At 40.1% G+C, this 19,452-nt stretch overlaps 1 protein-coding gene across 5 annotated transcripts in view; it reads left to right on the top strand.

Annotated features, from left to right (window-relative positions):
- The window catches only part of SPATA17 (spermatogenesis associated 17), a 167,241-nt gene that overhangs the window by 9,942 nt on the left and 137,847 nt on the right, over positions 1-19,452 (top strand). For 4 of the 5 annotated variants that reach the window (XM_038396694.2, XM_038396692.2, XM_038396690.2 and 1 more), the window contains exons 4-5: positions 5,431-5,481; positions 18,534-18,637. In XM_038396694.2, the coding sequence (XP_038252622.1) occupies positions 5,431-5,481; positions 18,534-18,637 (155 nt within the window). The remainder of the gene's footprint in view (positions 1-5,430; positions 5,482-18,533; positions 18,638-19,452) is intronic. The other variant, XM_043511749.1, reaches the window with a different exon arrangement.

Raw genomic sequence — 19,452 nt, 5'->3', positions numbered from 1 at the left:
ATAGATTTGTTAGTCTCTAAGATGCCACAAGTACTCCTTTTCTTTTTGTATATTTAAAACACAGGATAATAGGATTTAGCATTCTAGATCAGATCATCCGTCCATCTTGTTTCTGGTAGTAGCCAGTGCCAGATGATTCAAAGAGAAACAAAAACACCCCATTAGGCTTCTCAGTTGTATAGTGGTAAGTGGAACTTCACCCCCCTCAATATCTTATGTTGTACTTACCCGCAATTTGGCTGAGGAGGACTGAATTTGACAACTTCTGGAGTCTGTCAGCACAGCTTCTGAGTTAGCCATGTGAGTTTCTGCAGAATGATGTTGGGTGCATCTTTCTCCCTATTAATCAATAGGCTCCTTACTCACTGCTCCCACATATTTATGCCCTTGGATTTAGAGAATGAACTTGAGTCTTGTGCCTAAATCTTCTGTGCACTAGCATATTGTGCTAGCTTTATTAAACCACTGGGCTGGTTCAACTTGGAATATTTCAAACAATGAAATGGTCTAGCAATTTAGGACAAATTTAAGTTAAAATAGTAGTAAAATTTGTGTTAAACTCTTCTTAATTATTTTAATGACTCTACTGATAATTAAACAGGATGCGGTGGACATGATAATTGTTAAATAAAAAAAATAATTGGTCACTTTAAAATTTGTCTGCTGATAATGACTAGATTGGTATCAGTTGCTGGCAAACAAGGTAAAGCATATGCACAAAATACCCATGATTACTTGATAATAAATCATTTTAATTATGATATTCAAAATTGTGAAATGAAAATAGCACTGATGCGGAAAATAGCAAAGGCTCAGGCTCATCAGATCTCCTCTCCATATGTGCATCTCTACTAGTATTTTCAGTTGTTAGTATTCCAGTGCACCTCCCTCATAGTGCCCAAATCCAGTAAATAAAGTTAACTGAGTTTATAACTTTATGGAGTCATCCTGCAAATTAGTTATGCATCTTACTATTTTTTAAAGATAGGTATAATAGAAAAATATATGTTTTTCTGACTATTTTTGTCAAGTTAAAGTTCTAATTAACCTTTTGTATTTATTCTGGTTACCCTTATGATGCAAGCGGGACTGAATGGACAATTTCTTCCACAGTCTGGGGCCTTGCCCTGCAGGAAAGGAATTGGGTTTTGTTTTTTTAAATAGTAGCTCAGATTTTTTTCTATGAAACACAACCCACAGGGCAAGAAATCCCTGTAAAATAAAAGGAATTCTAAGGCTTCAGGACTATGTACCTAAAGAGAGTATAAATTATGAACATATTTGTTACCAACTTTGAAGAGATCTACATTAAAAACATTTTTAATACTTTGTATACATCACAGTTCAATGCTGTCTCAAGGCCAAATTCAGCAACTGTTACTCATGTTGAGTAGTCCCCATCAATGTGACTTCTTGGGTAAATTCTATTGATTGGTGCAGAAGGGTGTCACAAGGCCTGTGCACGACTTAGGCTTCGTGTTAGGCCCTGTTTCAATTCCCATTGACGTGATGATTCTCCCTGAATGTAGTTGCACGGTAGACCCATTTATGTGAGGAAAATGACAAATTAGTAACAGATCATTTTCCTAGTGGAGATGAAACCTGGAAGTATTTCAGAACAAAGAAGAAAGGAGAACGTTGATAATGATAGATAACTGTGCTGTCATTTACTTACAGAGGAATTACAAAATAATTTCTAGATGTGCTATGTTTTGGAAGTAAACTCCCAGGAGTCCCTACATACTATCATCAGGGATATGCATAACGATTTATAAATGACTGGTCCATTTTTGAATAAAATGGCAGGACAAAGGCCACAGCAGGACAAAGGCCACAATACAGGAAAGTGTCCCCATTCAGGAAAGCACATAGGCACATACTTAAAGTTAAGCAAGTGTTTTGGTACTTTCGTGAATAGGAATAGACTTAAGCAGATACTTACATGTTTTCCTGAATTGCAGTTAGAATGAGGAGGGCTAAACCATTTGCCAAATAAGCTGACATTAAATGCACTTGGTAGAATTATTTCTGTTTTTTTCCTCTGAAATAGAAAGTTGATTGATTAAAAGGGTCCGTACAGACTTTGAGCTGGTAATCAGTGAACAGTTGAACCAGGAAAACAGATTCTTCCCTCCCCCAACTCAGAAGCAATATATGGATCATCTTCCCAGGTGAACCATGATCACCACTATGGCCTTTGACCCGTGGTAGCATACACAACTTGCTGAGCCCTGTGTGATGGCTGTGGCTGGCAGGTCTGTGCAAGTGGTGCACCACCAGCCACATCTCCACCACACATGCCACCTTCACACCCCTAGTTAATAGGCTTGCAGAGCCTGTCTTTGTAGCATGCAGGAAAATGTGGCCTTCGCTTGCTTAACCGCTCTGTATTCAGCAACCCTGTACTATGAAATTGCACACATGGCATTGTGTTATGGCCTCGGGATTTCACCCATATGGAAAGTAAAGAAATTGTCTGTTGAGCATAAAAGAGAGTGATCCAATAGTTGCACAGTCACACATTCTAGACACATATACAAAGTGTTTGGAGGTGGAAAAAGACAGAGACAGGATTCTTTGTTAGCATTTGTTTCCTTTTAGAAGTTACTTACTCCAAGCATGTCTATGTATCTTTTAAATCAGCTTAGAGCAACCAAGAAAATGCGTATTATTTAACGACCAAATCTAGAATAATTAAAACACAATAGCTACATTAATTGCTATAGCAGCCAAGGGAATGCCAATTATTAAACTGCTCTATCTAGAATGACTCAACTCCATATTCCACCATATAGATTTAATTAATATTGTTCACTATATGAGTACCAGACTGGCTAACATCCAGATACACAAATGCCAGAAAAAATTGTCTCACTTTCTTTACCTTTTGCATTTGGGACCCAAAAGCTTAATGGGATGCTTGCATTTTATTACTAGAGGATCAGCTGTTTTTCCTTTAGGATCAAAAACTGTAATCTAACATTTCCTTTCTTCATTTCAGTTCTTACTTCCTTCATTCTCTTTTTCCATCGTCACCTGTACAATGAAAAAAGTTAAAATACTGTTATATCTAGATGAGCCAACTTTTCTCTCTGTCTTATTTATACCCTCCATACTCCTGATCAGTTGGCTCTTAGGATGCTGACAAGTTATCACTGCTATGAAACAAGCTTGTTACCCTTTCGGCTGGCTCCTACATTCTGTGGAACTTGAGTTGTTAGGCTCCTAAAGTTGTAAAGTCCAAAACTTTGTATGTGTGAGGCTTAACAGTTCTTGCAGGATTATTTGTCACCAGGGGGGAAGTGCATGGTGGTTTAATCAGCTGGGAGAAGGGCTTGTTACTCTTGTCAGAGGAAGAGGTTTGTAGAAGAGAGGGGAGGTAGAGATATTTGTCCCTAGGTAGAAGGTATGGAGGGTTTTGCCTGATGTGGATACTTGGGGCTTTTTATATTGTGAGAGGATTTGGAGAGAGTCAGGCAGAACACATATTTTGAGAAGGGAGAATAGGCCCCCTCCATTTCTCTACACTTCAGGTATAGGATTGTGAAGCAAAGGAAGTTGTCTGGGTAATTCTCCATGTGACTGTGCCTTAGTCCCATGTTCTTGTAAGAGCAGGCTATTATAAGGCCCCTTTTTATGTGAGTTACCTTCCGTAATAGTGTTCTGGCTCAGAAGTCTAAGTTTCCTCAGCATTCAGAAGTGGAATTCCCTCAGCAGATCAGGAGAGGAGTCAAAAAGGTGTTTTAAACTATTCTTGCTCAGTGGCAAAACAGGAGCCCCAAGGTCATTTCCAAATCCTGGTTACTTCCAACAAAAAATTAATTCATAAACTGGCTGTACCAGCAACAGCTTTTGCATTCTTTCCAAATTTGGAAACGATGAGTGATGAAGCAAAATTGAATCCATTTAATCGAACAGCTTCAGAATATTCCTGGGAATGGAATGCATTATTTCATTGCTAGATGTGTGGTCTACAGCTAACACCATTCATGAAAGATTTATGGAGAGAAACGTTAAGACAGATGCCATTAGCTGTTCTAATTCATAATTTTGGAGTTGAGCTGCTGTTTGAAATACTTGTCCATAGAAAGCAATCTTTTTCAAATTTAATAATTAGAATTCCTGCAATTTTCTGCATAAAAATTGCATCTTTGCAATTGTTTCTATTTATATTATTAGTCAAGCAGTATAATAGTAAAGTAAGTATTTAAAACGCACTTTAATTAAACTGCAGGACTTATGCCTTACTTAATGTAATGAAGAAAGAGAATTTAAAATGAAGTAGCATCATTGTATTCATTTGTAAATAACATATTGCAGCCAACTGTTTCTTAATTGCCCAGACTGTTGATAAATAATCCAGTCCTGCTGCTCTCCACAGACAATTTGCTTTGGATCAGAGTAGGCAATTCAAATAACACTAATTACAGTGAAACCTTTTTACAGTGAATTCCTGTTTGCCATGGGGGAAAAAATTCACTATATCAAGGGAAAGCACTTTTGCCTTTGATTTGTGTCTAAAACATGAGAAAAACATAAAAGCCGCATGTTGTGCTAAATAAAGAACGTACACTTGCATTTAAAGTATTTATATTTTACTTTTTATGATACAGTTGTGAATTATGTTCATTTTGCATTTGTAATTAGAGGGCGGAACAGATGTGAAAGCTTAGTTTAAAGTGATGTATCCATTAAAATAACCTATGCTGCCAAGTGATTGTTCAGTATAACAGGGGATCCGTTCACTATGAGAGGAATTCTACTTTATTGGAAGGAAACCAGGACTTTCGGAAATGTTGTCTATATCAGGGGATTCGCTGTAACATGGTATCATTGTATTTATGATCTTAGGATGTTAAAATGAATATTAAATTAAACAAAATTCCCAGAATTACTCGGGAGGCAGCTAAGTACAGAACATTTAGTACAGATGGTTGGAAGGCACAATTTTGCTCTATCACCGCATCCGTATCCTTGAACAATTTCAACTGAAGACAGCATTTCTTTGAATTTTTCATTAAACCAGACGTCTTGAAATATGAATTCCTTTTATGTTTCTGTGAGTTTTGGCTAAAAGAACTCCAGTGAATAAATCATATAATACTACGTGTCACCAGCACTTGTGAATATTTCTGCTTTGTTATTCTACTCTCAGTAGAGCACCATTGATTATCAAACTCAGCGGAGAGCATTTTATGATCATATATCTCCATTAGCTCCTAGTTTGACTACCATAGATTTTTCTGGTTAAGCCTGCATTATGTATTAGGAAGCCTATCTCTTCAATATAAAGTTTGATTTTATTCTCTCTAAGCCTAGAACTCTTATTATGTATTATGTATAAAGATTCTTATCTTTTATATGTAAAAATAGGAGCACTACCTTTGTGTAACTGAAATGTGTGCCCTCTTTTTTTTTCTTGATTCACAGACAGCATATTTTATTATGAAGATGAATTTCTACAATGAAATGGCTGTCAGGGTAAATATTTCTTCACTTGTTAAACAAATGAAAAGTCAATTGTGCTCCGAATTTGCTTTTAATAAAATGAGCAAACCAGAATATATAAACTTGATTGATATGCTGATGGTAAAGGGGAGGAAATAGCATATAGTTAAAAATTAAAGTTACACTAAGTAATCCTGGTGGTATTTGAAAATTACTGCTAGATTTAAGACATTTGTATGTAAATTCTTGTACCTTTTAACATATGGTGATAAAAGACAAAAATACCAAAAAGCAGCCCACATATATGCATGTATGTGTGTGTGTGAATGTACAAACTTAAACTGAATTCCCAACTTTATAAACTATGACTTTGTCTGACTCCTTCAAATCATATTATGATATCTGTGTCTATAACATCTTTAATTTAACTTTTATGCTCTATTCTTTTAGAATAAATTAGTAGAACTTCCATGCATTTATGTATCGTTAGATAATATGATAGTACATCATATTAGCCACTGTCAGATTTCAACTTTTATGAAATGCAGTAGTTTAATATTCATAGAGCACATTAGCCCCATAAATTGATAGGGTGTCTGATTGAATCCATTTGCAAAATACATTTGGACCAATTAAAATAAACTTATAACAACACTAAGAATGGTTGTTTTTACTAACCTTGTGGTTTTAATCAGGAAAGACCTGAGTGGAGTAGACATTAATAGCCTGTAATACCTTCAAGGATAGTTAATGAATAGCCAGACCTTGTCTGGTTGATAAACTTAGGATATTCTAATTCTGTTATATGTCTGATTGTTTCATATGGAAAAAACATCTTTTTAAATTTTAATTGTTAAGTTGTGCATTTCTTGTCTCTTTCTTATCTACATTTGGCTACCAAATTAGACATATTCATGACTGCTTGAGATGTGGACCAGTGAACCAATGTGTAAGAGGAGCATAGAGGCTATTGGCTATCTTTGAGAGGAAGTGAAACACAGACAGCAGTCACAGTCTTCATCTTATACTGCAGGAATACAGATCAAAAACTAAGAAAAAATGAATAATGTTAACATTATTTTTCAAGATCAATCAATATGGAGCTCCCTCTAAACTCTCATTCAGCTGCTAGAAGCTATCATTGAGAAAAATTTCAATGAAATTTTTAAAAAGTTTGTGGCATTTTTATAGATATCCTACAGAAATGCTTTGAAACAATAACTTCCTAATTTCCTATGTAAATCTTCCCTCCTCCTTCATTTTTAGTTTCACAGTAGGAGGAGGTGCACTGTAAATAAGCATCTTATTCTTTTGAGTTTTATTAGTACTCCACAGAGGAGGTAAGAACATAGCAGACTTTATGTATCATTATGAATTTTAATGCTTTTGAAAGTTTCTGGATTGATAGCCTTGCACAGAACAGGTACATGAGCAGTGACAGTGTAAGCTTCTCTCACCAAACCCCTGCTAACATGCATCAGCCCTGATCTAAAGAAACCTCTAGATGGCTGGGGTAGTTCAGTCTCCAGACCCATTTGTCTCTGATGAGACTGCCAGCAAGGGTGGCAAATAGCAGTGGTAGTTTGTGCAATGTGGATATTTGTTCCCTAGGACCACAAAATGCATTTCATGCAGGTTACTGAGCAGTTATCATATGACAGTATCTTTGGTCTTGTAATGGACAGTGTAATTATTTCATTAATTGATAATATTGCAAATACTTTTTCTCAGGATGTACAGGAAAATGCTCTGCTGCATGTGCCTTTTGTAAGAGAAAACATGGATACATGTTAGTGCATGGCATGGCCCTCTAATTTATTTATTCTACTGCTGCAGAAGCAGTCATCCAGCTGGCAAAGTGAACACAAGTTAATTGACTAAATACATAGGCAGAACTGTGCAGACCTCATTGATGATGTAATAGTGATTCTTTAGAGAAAGAAGGATGCAAACAATCCTTGTACTTTATTTAATAAAAACAGATAATAATAAAGTTTGTCAAAGGGAAAACTGCAAAATCTATTGTATCCATTACATAAGTGGTTAGCGGTGTAAAGTGTTGCGTTCCTGGGCCATTGGGTCCCGATCCAAAAATACATTTAAGCACATATGTAACTTTAAGAACATGAATAGTCTTTGGAATGAGATCTTCGTTCCCTTCTGGCCTCTTTACTCTGCATAAAAGGGCCAGAGTGGTGTAAAAGGGCCCTAAAAGCCTGATATGTGTATGGGGGAGGATTTCCTTGATGCAGGAACTGCAGAAGACAGGCATCAGGCTATATTCTAAGGATTCCATCTCAAGCCCTGATGTTGAAGTCAGGACCGCAACATGCAGTGCCATGGAGATCCCCATAGGGCAGCCTTCGGAGGCTGCTGTAACAGACCTCTGTAACAGATCTTTTTAGGTTATACCAAGGAGTTCTATCACCCAAGAGCAGCCCAAGGTTGGGAGGGCACAAGAGTGACTTAAACCAATTGCAGAGTAGTAGCTGTGTTAGTCTGTATTCGCAAAAAGAAAAGGAGTACTTGTGGCACCTTAGAGACTAACAAATTTATTTGAGCATAAGCTTTCATGAGCTACAGCTCACTTCATCGGATGCATTCAGTGGAAAATACAGTGGGGAGATTTATATACATAGAGAACATGAAACAATGGGTGTTACCATACACACTGTAACGAGAGTGATCAGGTAAGGTGAGCTATTACCATAGGGGAACCTTTTGTAGTGATAATCAAGGTGGGCCATTTCCAGCAGTTGACAAGAACATCTGAGGAACAGTGGGGCACTACGGTGCTAATAAGTTGTGATCACATAAACACCACCCTATACTGGAAACCTACTGACCGCTATGCTTACCTACATGCTTACCTACATGCCTCCAGCTTTCATCCAGACCACACCACACGATTCATTGTCTACAGCCAAGCTCTACGATACAACCGCATTTGCTCCAACCGCTCAGACAGAGACAAACACCTACAAGATCTCTATCAAGCATTCTTACAACTACAATACCCACCTGCTGAAGTGAAGAAACAGACTGACAGAGCCAGAAGAATACCCAGAAGTCACCTACTACAGGACAGGCCCAACAAAGAAAATAACAGAACACCACTAGCCATCACCTTCAGCCCCCAACCAAAACCTCTCCAACGCATCATCAAGGATCTACAACCTATCCTGAAGGACGACCCATCACTCTCACAGATCTTGGGAGACATGCCAGTCCTTGCTTACAGACAGCCCCCCAACCTGAATCAAATACCCACCAGCAACCACACACCACACAACAGAACCACTAACCCAGAAACCTATCCTTGCAACAAAGCCCATTGCCAACTGTGTCCACATATCTATTCAGGGGACACCATCATAGGGCCTAATCACATCAGCCACACTATCAGAGGCTCGTTCACCTGTGCATCTACCAATGTGATATATACCATCATGTGCCAGCAATGCCTCTCTGCCATGTACATTGGTCAAACTGGACAGTCTCTACGTAAAAGAATAAATGGACACAAATCAGACGTCAAGAATTATAACATTCAAAAACCAGTCGAAGAACTCTTCAGTCTCTTTGGTCACTCAATTACAGACCTAAAAGTTGCAATTCTTCAACAAAAAAACTTCAAAAACAGACTCCAACGAGGGATTGCTGAATTGGAATTAATTTGCAAACTGGATACAATTAACTTAGGCTTGAATAAAGACTGGGAGTGGATGGGTCATTACACAAAGTAAAACTATTTCCCCATGTTTATTCCCCCACCCCCCACTGTTCCTCAGATGTTCTTGTCAACTGCTGGAAATGGCCCACCTTGATTATCACTACAAAGGGTTTTCCCCCCTGCCGCTCTCCTGCTGGTAATAGCTCACCTTACCTGAACACTCTCATTACAGTGTATATGGTAGCACCCATTGTTTCATGTTCTCTATGTATATAAATCTCCCCACTGTATTTTCCATTGAATGCATCCGCTGAAGTGAGCTGTAGCTCACGAAAGCTTATGCTCAAATAAATTTGTTAGTCTCTAAGGTGCCACAAGTACTCCTTTTCTTTAAACCAATTTAGTCCCCTCTTCCTCTGGATTGTGAGTTCAGTGCTGATTCTCTCAAAGGCATAGCACAGAATCTCACCCTTGGTACATATTTTAGGAGTTGAAGGTGCTTAGGGGCAAACCCTATCCCCTTTATGAGTAGGCGCCAATTGCCCAGAAATACTTATTTTGTTTTAGTTTATGGCTTAGTTAATAGCTGTTTTAAAAGTATTCTACAATGGGATAAATGCTGCACTGATTTACATCTCATGCAGCTGAAGTCAGTGGAAAAACATAGGATTTGTAAATCAGTTCAGAAATAGGTCCTATGTCTCTTTCAGCACTCCCAGGTTTCAGAGGCAGTTGCATACTCAAGTCAAATATACTTGTGCAAAACTCCAAGGGAAAAGAGTAGGGCCTTTGATATGCAACATAAAACAAAACTTTTTTCCTGTACATTTATACAGTAATCAAAATATTTGGTGTGATTCTCAGCTGATATAAATCTGAGTAGTCCCATTGTTTTCAATGGTGTAAAAATGCCTAGAGTCACTGATGTCAGTGCACATATATCAATTTACACCAGTAGAAGATCTGGTCCATTGTTTTCATTTACTTATAAACACTGGCTGTGAGTCTCCGTTGCATGTATCTTGTGTAGTCATTGATACCTACGCAAGTGAATGTAAAAATGCTACCATTTTGATATGGTAAAGTTTTATACCCATTTTGCCTCCTTGTGCACAGATATAAATGGCTGCACAAGATGCAGGCCAGTAGAGAATAAGGGCTGTTGGGTTTAGAGATAGCTGCTCTAGGGCCTGATTTACAACTACTTTACTCCAGTTTTACATGAGTGTGAAATCACTGGAGTTACATTCACAGACAACAGGAGTATAAAAAGTTGTGAATAAGTTCTTTAGTATGTAAGTAAGTGCATTATACTCTTAGCTTTAGAAAATTCTTTTAAAATCAAGGTTAGATTAAAAGTGAAATGTGACTCGTGGACTTAACCTCTTGTATACAATCAGTGTTTTGCTTCATAACTCTATCAGCCTAGTTGGTTACATTTACTTAGGAAGAGACATGAAACTGCAACAGTAGGAGTAACATTCAACACTAAGGCCATGTCTACACTACGAAAGTACTCCGATTTTACAGAAGTCGATTTTTGGGAACAGATAGTATAAAGTCGAGCACATGCGTCCACACTAAGCACATTAATTCGGCAGTGTGTGTCCACAGTACCATGGCAAGTGTCGACATTCTGAGCGGTGCACTGTGGGTAGCTATCCCACAGTTCCCGCAGTCCCTGCTGCCCATTGGAATTCTGGCCTGAGCTCCCAATGCCTGATGGGGCCAAAAATTTGTTGCGGATGGTTATGGGTAAATGTCGTCAGTCAACCCTCCCTCCTTCCGTGAAAGCAACGGCAGACAATCATTTCGCGCCCTTTTCCCTGGATTGACCGAGCAGACACCATAGCATGGCAAGCATGGAGTCCGTTCAGCTCACCACAGCAGTTATGACCATTGTAAACACCTCGCATATTATCATGCAGTTTATGCAGAACCAGCACCTGAAAAACCAGGCGAAGAAGCGACAGCAGTGCGGTGATGAAGACATGAACACAGATTCCTCTACAACCGCTGGCCCCAGCAATTTGGAGATCATGGTGTTAATGGGGCAGGCTCATGCCATGGAATGCTGATTTTGGGTCCAGGAAACAAGCACAGAGTGGTGGGACCGCATAATGTTGCGGGTTTGGGATGATTCCCAGTGGCTCCGAAACTTTCGCATGCGTAAGGGCACTTCCATGGAACTTTGTGATTTGCTTTCCCCTGCCCTGAAGTGCAAGAGTCCCAAGAATACCTCACAGTTCACAAGCGAGTGGCCATAGCCCTCAGCTACCGGTCAGTCGGTAATCAATTTGGAGTGGGCAAATCTACTGTGGGGGTTGCTGTGATGTAAGTAGACAATGCAATCATTGAGCTGCTGCTATCAAAGGTAGTGTCTCTGGGAAATGTGCAGGTCATAGTAGATGGCTTTGCTGCAATGGGATTCCCTAACAGATGGAACGCATATCCCTATTTTGGGACCGGACCACCAGGGCAGCCAGTACGTAAACCGCAAGGAGTACTTTTCAGTGGTGCTGCAAGCACTGGTGGATCACAAGGGACATTTCACCAACATCAACATAGAATGGCCGGGAAAGGTTCATGACGCTTGTGTCTTCAGGAACTCTGGTCTGTTTAAATCGCTGCAGGAAGGGATTTACTTCCCAGACCAGAAAATAACTGTTGGGGATATTGAAATGCCTATAGTTATCCTTGGGGACCCAGCCTACCCCTTAATGCCCTGGCTTGTGAAGCCATACACAGGCACCCTGGACAGTAGTAAGGAACTGTTCAATTATAGGCTGAGCAAGTGAAGAATGGTGGTAGAGTGTGCATTTGGACGTTTAAAAGCGCGCTGGTGCAGTTTACTGACTCGCTCAGACCTCAGCGAAACCAATATTCCCATTGTTATTGCTGTTTGCTGTGTGCTCCACAATCTCTGTGAGAGTAAGGGGGAGACGTTTATGGCAGGGTGGGAGGTTGAGGCAAATCTCCTGGCTGCTGAATATGTGCAGCCAGACACCAAGGCGGTTAGAAGAGCACAGCAGGAAGCGCTGCGCATCAGAGAAGCTTTGAAAACCAGTTTCATGACTGGTTTCAGAGTAGCAGCCATGTTAGTCTGTATTCGCAAAAAGAAAAGGAGTACTTGTGGCACCTTAGAGACCAACAAATTTATTTGAGCATAAGCTTTTGTGAGCTTATGCTCAAATAAATTTGTTAGTCTCTAAGGTGCCACAAGTACTCCTTTTCTTTTTAGTTTCATGACTGGCCAGGGTACTATGTGACACTTCTGTTTGTTTCTCCTTGATGAAAACCCACCCCCTTGGTTGACTCTAAATTCCCTGTAAGCCACCCGTCCTCCCCCCTTCGATCACAGCTTGCTTTCAAAGGAAATAAAGTTACTATCATTTAAAAAACATGTATTCTTTATTAATTGATTATAAAAATAGAGACATAACTCACAAGGTAGCCCAGGTGGGGTGTGGGAGGAGGGTAGGAGGGAAGGAAAAGGCCACTTCAAAACTTGTTGAATGACAGCCTTCTGTTGCTTGGGCTGTCCACTGGGGTGGAGTGGTTGGGTGCCCGGAGCCTCCCCCCCGCATTCCTGGGCATCTGGGTGAGGAGGCTATGGAACTTGGGGAGGAGGGAGGGTGGTTAAACAGGGGCTGCAGCGGCAGTCTGTGATCCTGCTGCCGTTCCTGAACCTCAACCAGATGCCGGAGCATGTCTATTTGATCCTGCAGTAGCCCCAGCATTGCATCATGCCTCCTCTGATCTTCCTGCCGCCACCTCTCCTCGTGTTCATTGGCCGCTTTCCTGTATTCTGCTATTGTTCCTTCCACACATTCTGCTGAGCTCTGTCAGTGCCGGACGACTGCATGAGCTCAGAGAACATTTCATCGCGCATGAATTTTTTTCGCCGCCTTATCTGAGATAGCCTTTGGAACGGAGGAGGGAGGCTTGAAACATTTGCAGCTGCTGGCGGGAAAAAAGAAAGTGAAGTATTTAAAAAGATACATTTTACAGAACAATGGCTATACTCTTTCACGGTGAACAACACTATTCACATTACATAGCACGTGATTTTGGTACAAGGTCGCATTTTGCATTTTATATTGAGTGCCTGTGGCTTTGGTGTTAGAGATCATACACACAGTGCTGGGCAACAGAATTCGGCTTGCAGGCGGCCATGGGAAGCCATAGTCTTTCGGCTTCTGCAACCTTCATAAACAACAGCGCCCTCCTCTCCCATACCAAGCGAAGCTCATTGAGTTGGCCTTTAGTGCTGCGGTTTTTCTGTTAACGTGCAGCAGCAGAAACCAAACTAACCCCCTCTCCCCATCCAATTCTCTGGGATGATCGCTTTACCCCTCCCCCCTCCGCATGGCTGGTATCAGGGAAGCCAAACCTGCTAGCCAAAAGTGAACAGCTCAGTGCCAATGTGCCTCCCGACCACCACCGCGTGGCTAACTGCAGGGAGGATTTCTTTTTAGCCACAGGCAAACAGCCCAGTAGGAACGGCGACCTCTGAATGTCCCCTTAATTAAATTCCCCTATTTCAACCAAGTTACCATGAACAATATCACGCTCCTGCGGATATCACAGAGAGATAAAGAATGGATGTTTCTTGAATGCCAGCAAACACGGGACCATACGCTGCCAGGCTTTGTCATGGAATGATACCAGATTACTTTCTACTAGCATGGCATGGAAAAGTGTCCTACCATGGAGGAGGGAATAAGGCTATTCTCCCCAGAAACATTCTGCAAAGGCTTCATGGAGATGTCCCTGGAGAATTTCCGCTACATCCCCAGACACATTAACAGACTTTTCCAGTAGCTGTACTGTCCATGAATGCATCCCAAGTCCTCAGGGCTATTTAATCATTAAAAAATGCTTTCTTTTATAACATGTATTATATTTTAAAAGGTACACTCACCAGAGGTCCCTTCTCCGGCTTCGTTGGGTTGGGAGGGTATTTCAATCAGGGTGATAAAAAGATTCTGGCTATCGGGGAGAATGGCGTGCTGTGTGCTCTCCCCAAGCTTATCCTCCTCCTCCTCCTCCTCATCTTCCCTGTCCACCAAATCCTCAGGCATGGCGGAGATTACCCCATCATCGGAGTCCACGGACAGAGATGGGGTAGTGGTGGTGGCACCCCCTAGAATTGCATGCAGCGCAGCATAGAAGCGACACATCTGGGGCTCTGTCCCAGAGCGTCTGTTTGATTCTTTGGTTTTCTGGTATGCTTGTCTGAGCTCCTTAAGTTTCACATGGCACTGTGTTGTGTCTCTGCTGTAGCCTCTGTCCCTCATGCCTCGGAGATTTTTTTTAAATGTTTTGGCATTTCGTCTTTTGGAATGGAGTTCTGATAGCACGGATTCCTCTCCCCATACAGCAATCGGATCCAGTACCTCCCATTCGGTCCATGCTGGAGCTCTTTTTCAATTCTGGGACTGCGTGGTCACCTATGCTGATGAGCTCGCCTGGCCAAACAGGAAATGAGATTCAAAAGTTCCCAGGGCTTTTCCTGTACACCTGGCCAGTGCATCTGAGTTCAGAGTGCTGTCCAGAGTGGTCACAATGGTGCACTGTGGGATAGCTCCCGGGAGTCCAATACCTTTGAATTGCGTCCACACTAACCCTAATTCAAAACAGCGATGTTGATTTCAGCGCTAATTCCTTCACTGGGGAGGAGTACAGAAATTAGTTTTAAGAGCCCTTTATGTTGAAAAAAATGGCTTCGTTGTGTGGACAGATGCAGGGTTAATTCGATTTAATGCTGCTAAATCCAACATAAACTCGTCATGTAGACCAGGCCTAAGGTATACTCATAGTGGTCATGTTCAGAAGCTATCTCCCTGGATTATTTGGCCTAGCTACTGTTATCTGTCTCTCACCTCTATAAAAACAGAAACATTCAGAAATGGTTTAAAACATAAGCTTATCATATTGAATTCATTTTCCGTTAATCAATTTTACTTTTTTAATATTGGGTGGTGATATATTATTCTCTTTCTCTTTGGGCGATTTAAGGTTGCTATGAATTTTCAGCAACCAAAGTAATCCCCTCAAAATAAAATAAAATAATAATAAAAAAATCTCCATGAGCAGATGGCTTTTGATATATCAAGGTTTTGCCATTAGTTTTAGTGCTTAAAATAAACATTATTTATAAGACCACTTACATTTTGATGTTACTTAATGAGGAATATGCATCATTGATTTGACTAGCTTAAGAGGTCATTTAGAACTTGCCTGTTAACAAGCTGTAATCTGCTGAGCACACAATGACTTTGTTTAAAATTATCTGTTCAGTGCTGATCAATGACAATAATTGTTTTGTACCAATCACTGTTGAAACTTGCTAATTACTTTGAAGGGCATACACAGTTGTCTTTTTTAGAAGTGTTAAAACATTCACCTTGGAATTAAAAAGCAATATAATCATAAAACGTACTCTCTTGCAAAAGCAAAATTTTCAGCAACTTTTACGTAGCAAATTTTAACATAAACAGAACCTTTGTGTAAAAGGTTGAAGATATACTTTATTCTCTAAACAGCTTGTATCATATAGATGCATGCCCTCATGTGGCCTCTGACATGCAGAATTGGGAAAATGGAATCATAGCATTAAAAACTTTGAAATCTAGTCTGCTTTCATTTACACTAGCATATATCTGGAGTACTCCCTTTGACGTCCATAGAGTTACCCTTGATTTATAATGGTGTAATAGAGGACAGAATTTGATACTTGCGGTGAAATCCTGGCCCCAGTGAAAACACTGAGAGTTTTGCCATTGACTACAGTAGGGACAAGATTTCATCCTTTGTCTTTAAATCTTGAAAAATTTCCATAAAGAAGTTGATCGTGGACCACACAAATTTGGAGTGTCACGTGAATAAAGATAAGGTACAAAGTGTTGGACAGAGTTCGAAGGATACTGCTTTAAGGAGAGCACAGCTATAGGACAGCCAAGTTACTCCTGCCTAATAGCAGTAGTGAGGCCAAAGATGAAAACATACAGTGCATTCACACACTAAAAATTTTGTTTAATCCCAGATCTCTGCAAATATGCCCATTTTCACTATTCCCCTTTCTCTCTTTTTTTACTCTGCATGCTTGTTGTGTATAAGAAAGTGAATGGGAAAGGGACACAAGATTTATAACCACGTAGTGCAGAGGACTATGTCTAATACTTAACCTTCGTTGTAGCAGCTTATATAATTATTATTTATTATTTTATATTACAGGAGTGCCTAGTAGTCCAAACCTGTTGTGTTAGATAGTATACGGATATACAGTAATAGGCAGCCCCTCTCCCAAAGACCTTCCAATATGCAGTATCGGCAAGAGATTTTTAGCGGGTATGGGGTACTGGAAAGACTTGGGGCTAGGCCTGCCCCTCCGGGGGCGGGGGGTGGGGAGGTTGGAGCTGCGCTCTGTTCCTTAAAGGAGCAGAACCTGGCTAGGGAGGGCATTCATTCTTTATATGGCTTTAACAGCACAATACATATGCTAAAAACTTAAACAAAGGCTTTGTTTAAGTTTGTTAACATATGTATTGTGCTCTTACCTTGGTGAGGAGTCCTCAAGAGGGGAGGGGTGGGGGGGACGGTTGCTGTTTAGGGGCAAGAGCAACCAAAAAAAGAGAAAAATTCTCCTCTTGTTTTTGGTAACTATACAGGGGTGTTCAAATTTTCCAGGCACCTACCAGGCAGAGAGAGTTCCTGGGTAGGGTTAGGAATGCATCTGTGGTATCAGTCCCAGCATCCTCTCCTTTCCCAGTAGCTAGCGAGTAGTTTCTCACCTGGATAGTGCTCCTGGGCAGTGGGACCCCAATCTTTTGCACGTTAGCTAGTAGATTTAGCCCTTTGGCTTTTAGGTGTCTAGTAACATTTCTAAGTCCTGTGTGTGGAGCTTGGGCTGTGGGGATGGGTGTTGGGAGGTGAATGGACGTGCGAGTGATATAAGGCTGTGATATAAGGCTGAGAGGATAAATTAGAAATGAGAAGTGTCATATCTAGAGAGAGAGATCTTATGTAAAACAGGAGAAGACAAAATAAAAGGAAGGAAATAGAGAACAGTTTGTAGGGAAAGTTACATAAGGGATGGAAGGAAAGAGAAGGCAAAGAGGAAATATACACAGATGTCAACATGAGAAATTAATATTATTAATATTACATTAATATATATTACAGGAAAGAAAATTTGGAGTGGGAGCAGCCCGCTGCACTGGCCCTCACATCCTCTGAATAGGGGAGGAACAAGCTGCCTCCTCTCTGTCTCTCTGCATGTCCACATAGGAATTAATCTGGTTTTTAGTCAGCAGCCACTGAAATTACAAGAATTCTTACAACTCTGCTGCTAATTACTTCTTACGTCCATTTCCAAAGAAACAGATATCACAGTGCTAAACCTAAAGTGATTTAAAATAATCAACATTTTAGAGTCACCATGGTCAGAATTAAGCAGCAGAGCTAGTTTGAGCAGTGTTGTTGATTAAATTCTTGGGAAATTCTAGTCAGAATTGGGGCCTAAAATGTAAAATACATAGAGCTATGAATCCCCCTCTCCTGGTGCTATGTTTAGGAGACCACATGGCCTAATATAGTATATTAATAAACAGGACTACATTAAGGTAATTATAAACATATAAGAAATTTCCCTTGTCCTTTTTTCTACATAATTCCCATCAGTTTTGTTGGAAGGATAGCATTCTATGAAAATATTGTGACTAATTACTTAACTAATAGCCCTGTACTGTCTTGCTTCTTAATAATAATGAGTAAAGAGTGTGGTCGGCACCTTGCAGAATTATGCCGCTTGCCTGCAGGATGCAGGGAATGGCAGAACATGCAGTGCTACCGGAAACCTCATAGAGACCCTGATTAAAAAGCCACTGAAGTTAGTGGAAAGGCTTCTACTAACTTCATTGGGCTTAGGATCAGACCCACAGTGCACAGCTGAGAGTGCAGTAGTGCTGGGGTGATACAATGCTACGCACTGTGAATGATTACAACAGAGGCCACTTTTGGATGTACTTCCTACCCCACTTACAGGACCTGTGCCACCAGGTGCAATGACTGTGGGAGTAGATGCCTGTGCAGAGCCCTTACTCCCTGCCACACCTCAATGCAGGCAATGACTTAAATCACTATTCGTTCATAATCACTGTCATCTCTTGATAACATCTCTAATAATGTTTGCATTTAATATTTAATTCATGCTACAGTTTTAGTACAAGACTTACTTCTCACCTTCACTGTATTAATGGAAAGACAAATTTATGTATATGCGTGATCTCACTTTTTAAAGCACCATCACCCTTTGAAAAATATAACATTTATTTTATAAGAGTATTGCAAACTGTTTTCACTACTATATTGCATGAAATATACTAAAGTAAAAATATATTTCTTCTAGATTCAGAAAAGATGGCGAGGCTATTATATCCGAAAATATATCCATAATTACTATGCACTGAAGAAATATCTGGAAGCTATTTCTGTGAATAATGAGATTGTCAGGTAAAGATAAAAAAAGAGTGATAAAACTTTAATTTCTTCTTCAGAATTAAGTGTGTGGGCGATTAAGGGATTTTTTTAAATGTTTGCATTGAAAATTGGTTGTTGACAGTGAAAAATATAAAGACTTAGGTCTACATTCCGTATCCGGTCCCCATACACAATTTCCATTGATTTCAGTGGTCATTTGCCATTGCCATGAGTCCTATAGAAAACCTGACAACCATTAGGGAGCTAGTGTGTTAAGACCACTGCCTCTCATGCTCTCCAATATAGTCTCATTGTTTCTTTGTGCTCCCCTGTCTGTCTGTATCCATCTGTTGTCGTTTCTCTTAGAGTGAATACTTTTTGGGGAAGAGGACTATCTTTCTGTTATGTGTTTGTACAGTGCCTAGCACAGTGGGGGATTGGCCTGTGATTGGAGCTCTGCAATTGCAGCATAAATAAATGATAAATAAACAATAAATAAAAACATTGCCATCCAAATTATTCCCAGGTGTAACTCTACTGGCCTCAGCTTCATCAGAGGACCCTTACATTTCAAGACTTTGTTTTTCTTTAAGACAGGTAATTTACAGATATCAGAAATGCTTCTTTATTAGAGACATAATAAAACACTACTGCCAGCTCTTTGTAGGGTTCCTTTCAACAGGTGATATAATAAGGCTCTGTACATATTTTCATTAACATGATCAGTGAGTGATTTACCTTTATATCCCATCTTTTCTTTGCCCTTACTTCGATTGTCTTGAAAGGCAGTTGTCTTGCCTGTTAGTGGAATAACTTGGACACTACCCAGGCAATTTTGTAGGTGTTCA

This window comes from Dermochelys coriacea, chromosome 3 (genome assembly GCF_009764565.3).
Source record: "Dermochelys coriacea isolate rDerCor1 chromosome 3, rDerCor1.pri.v4, whole genome shotgun sequence".
NCBI lineage: Eukaryota > Metazoa > Chordata > Testudines > Dermochelyidae > Dermochelys > Dermochelys coriacea.
The sequence above is the reverse complement of the archived record's forward strand: the minus strand, read 5'-3'. Positions and strand labels throughout refer to the sequence as shown.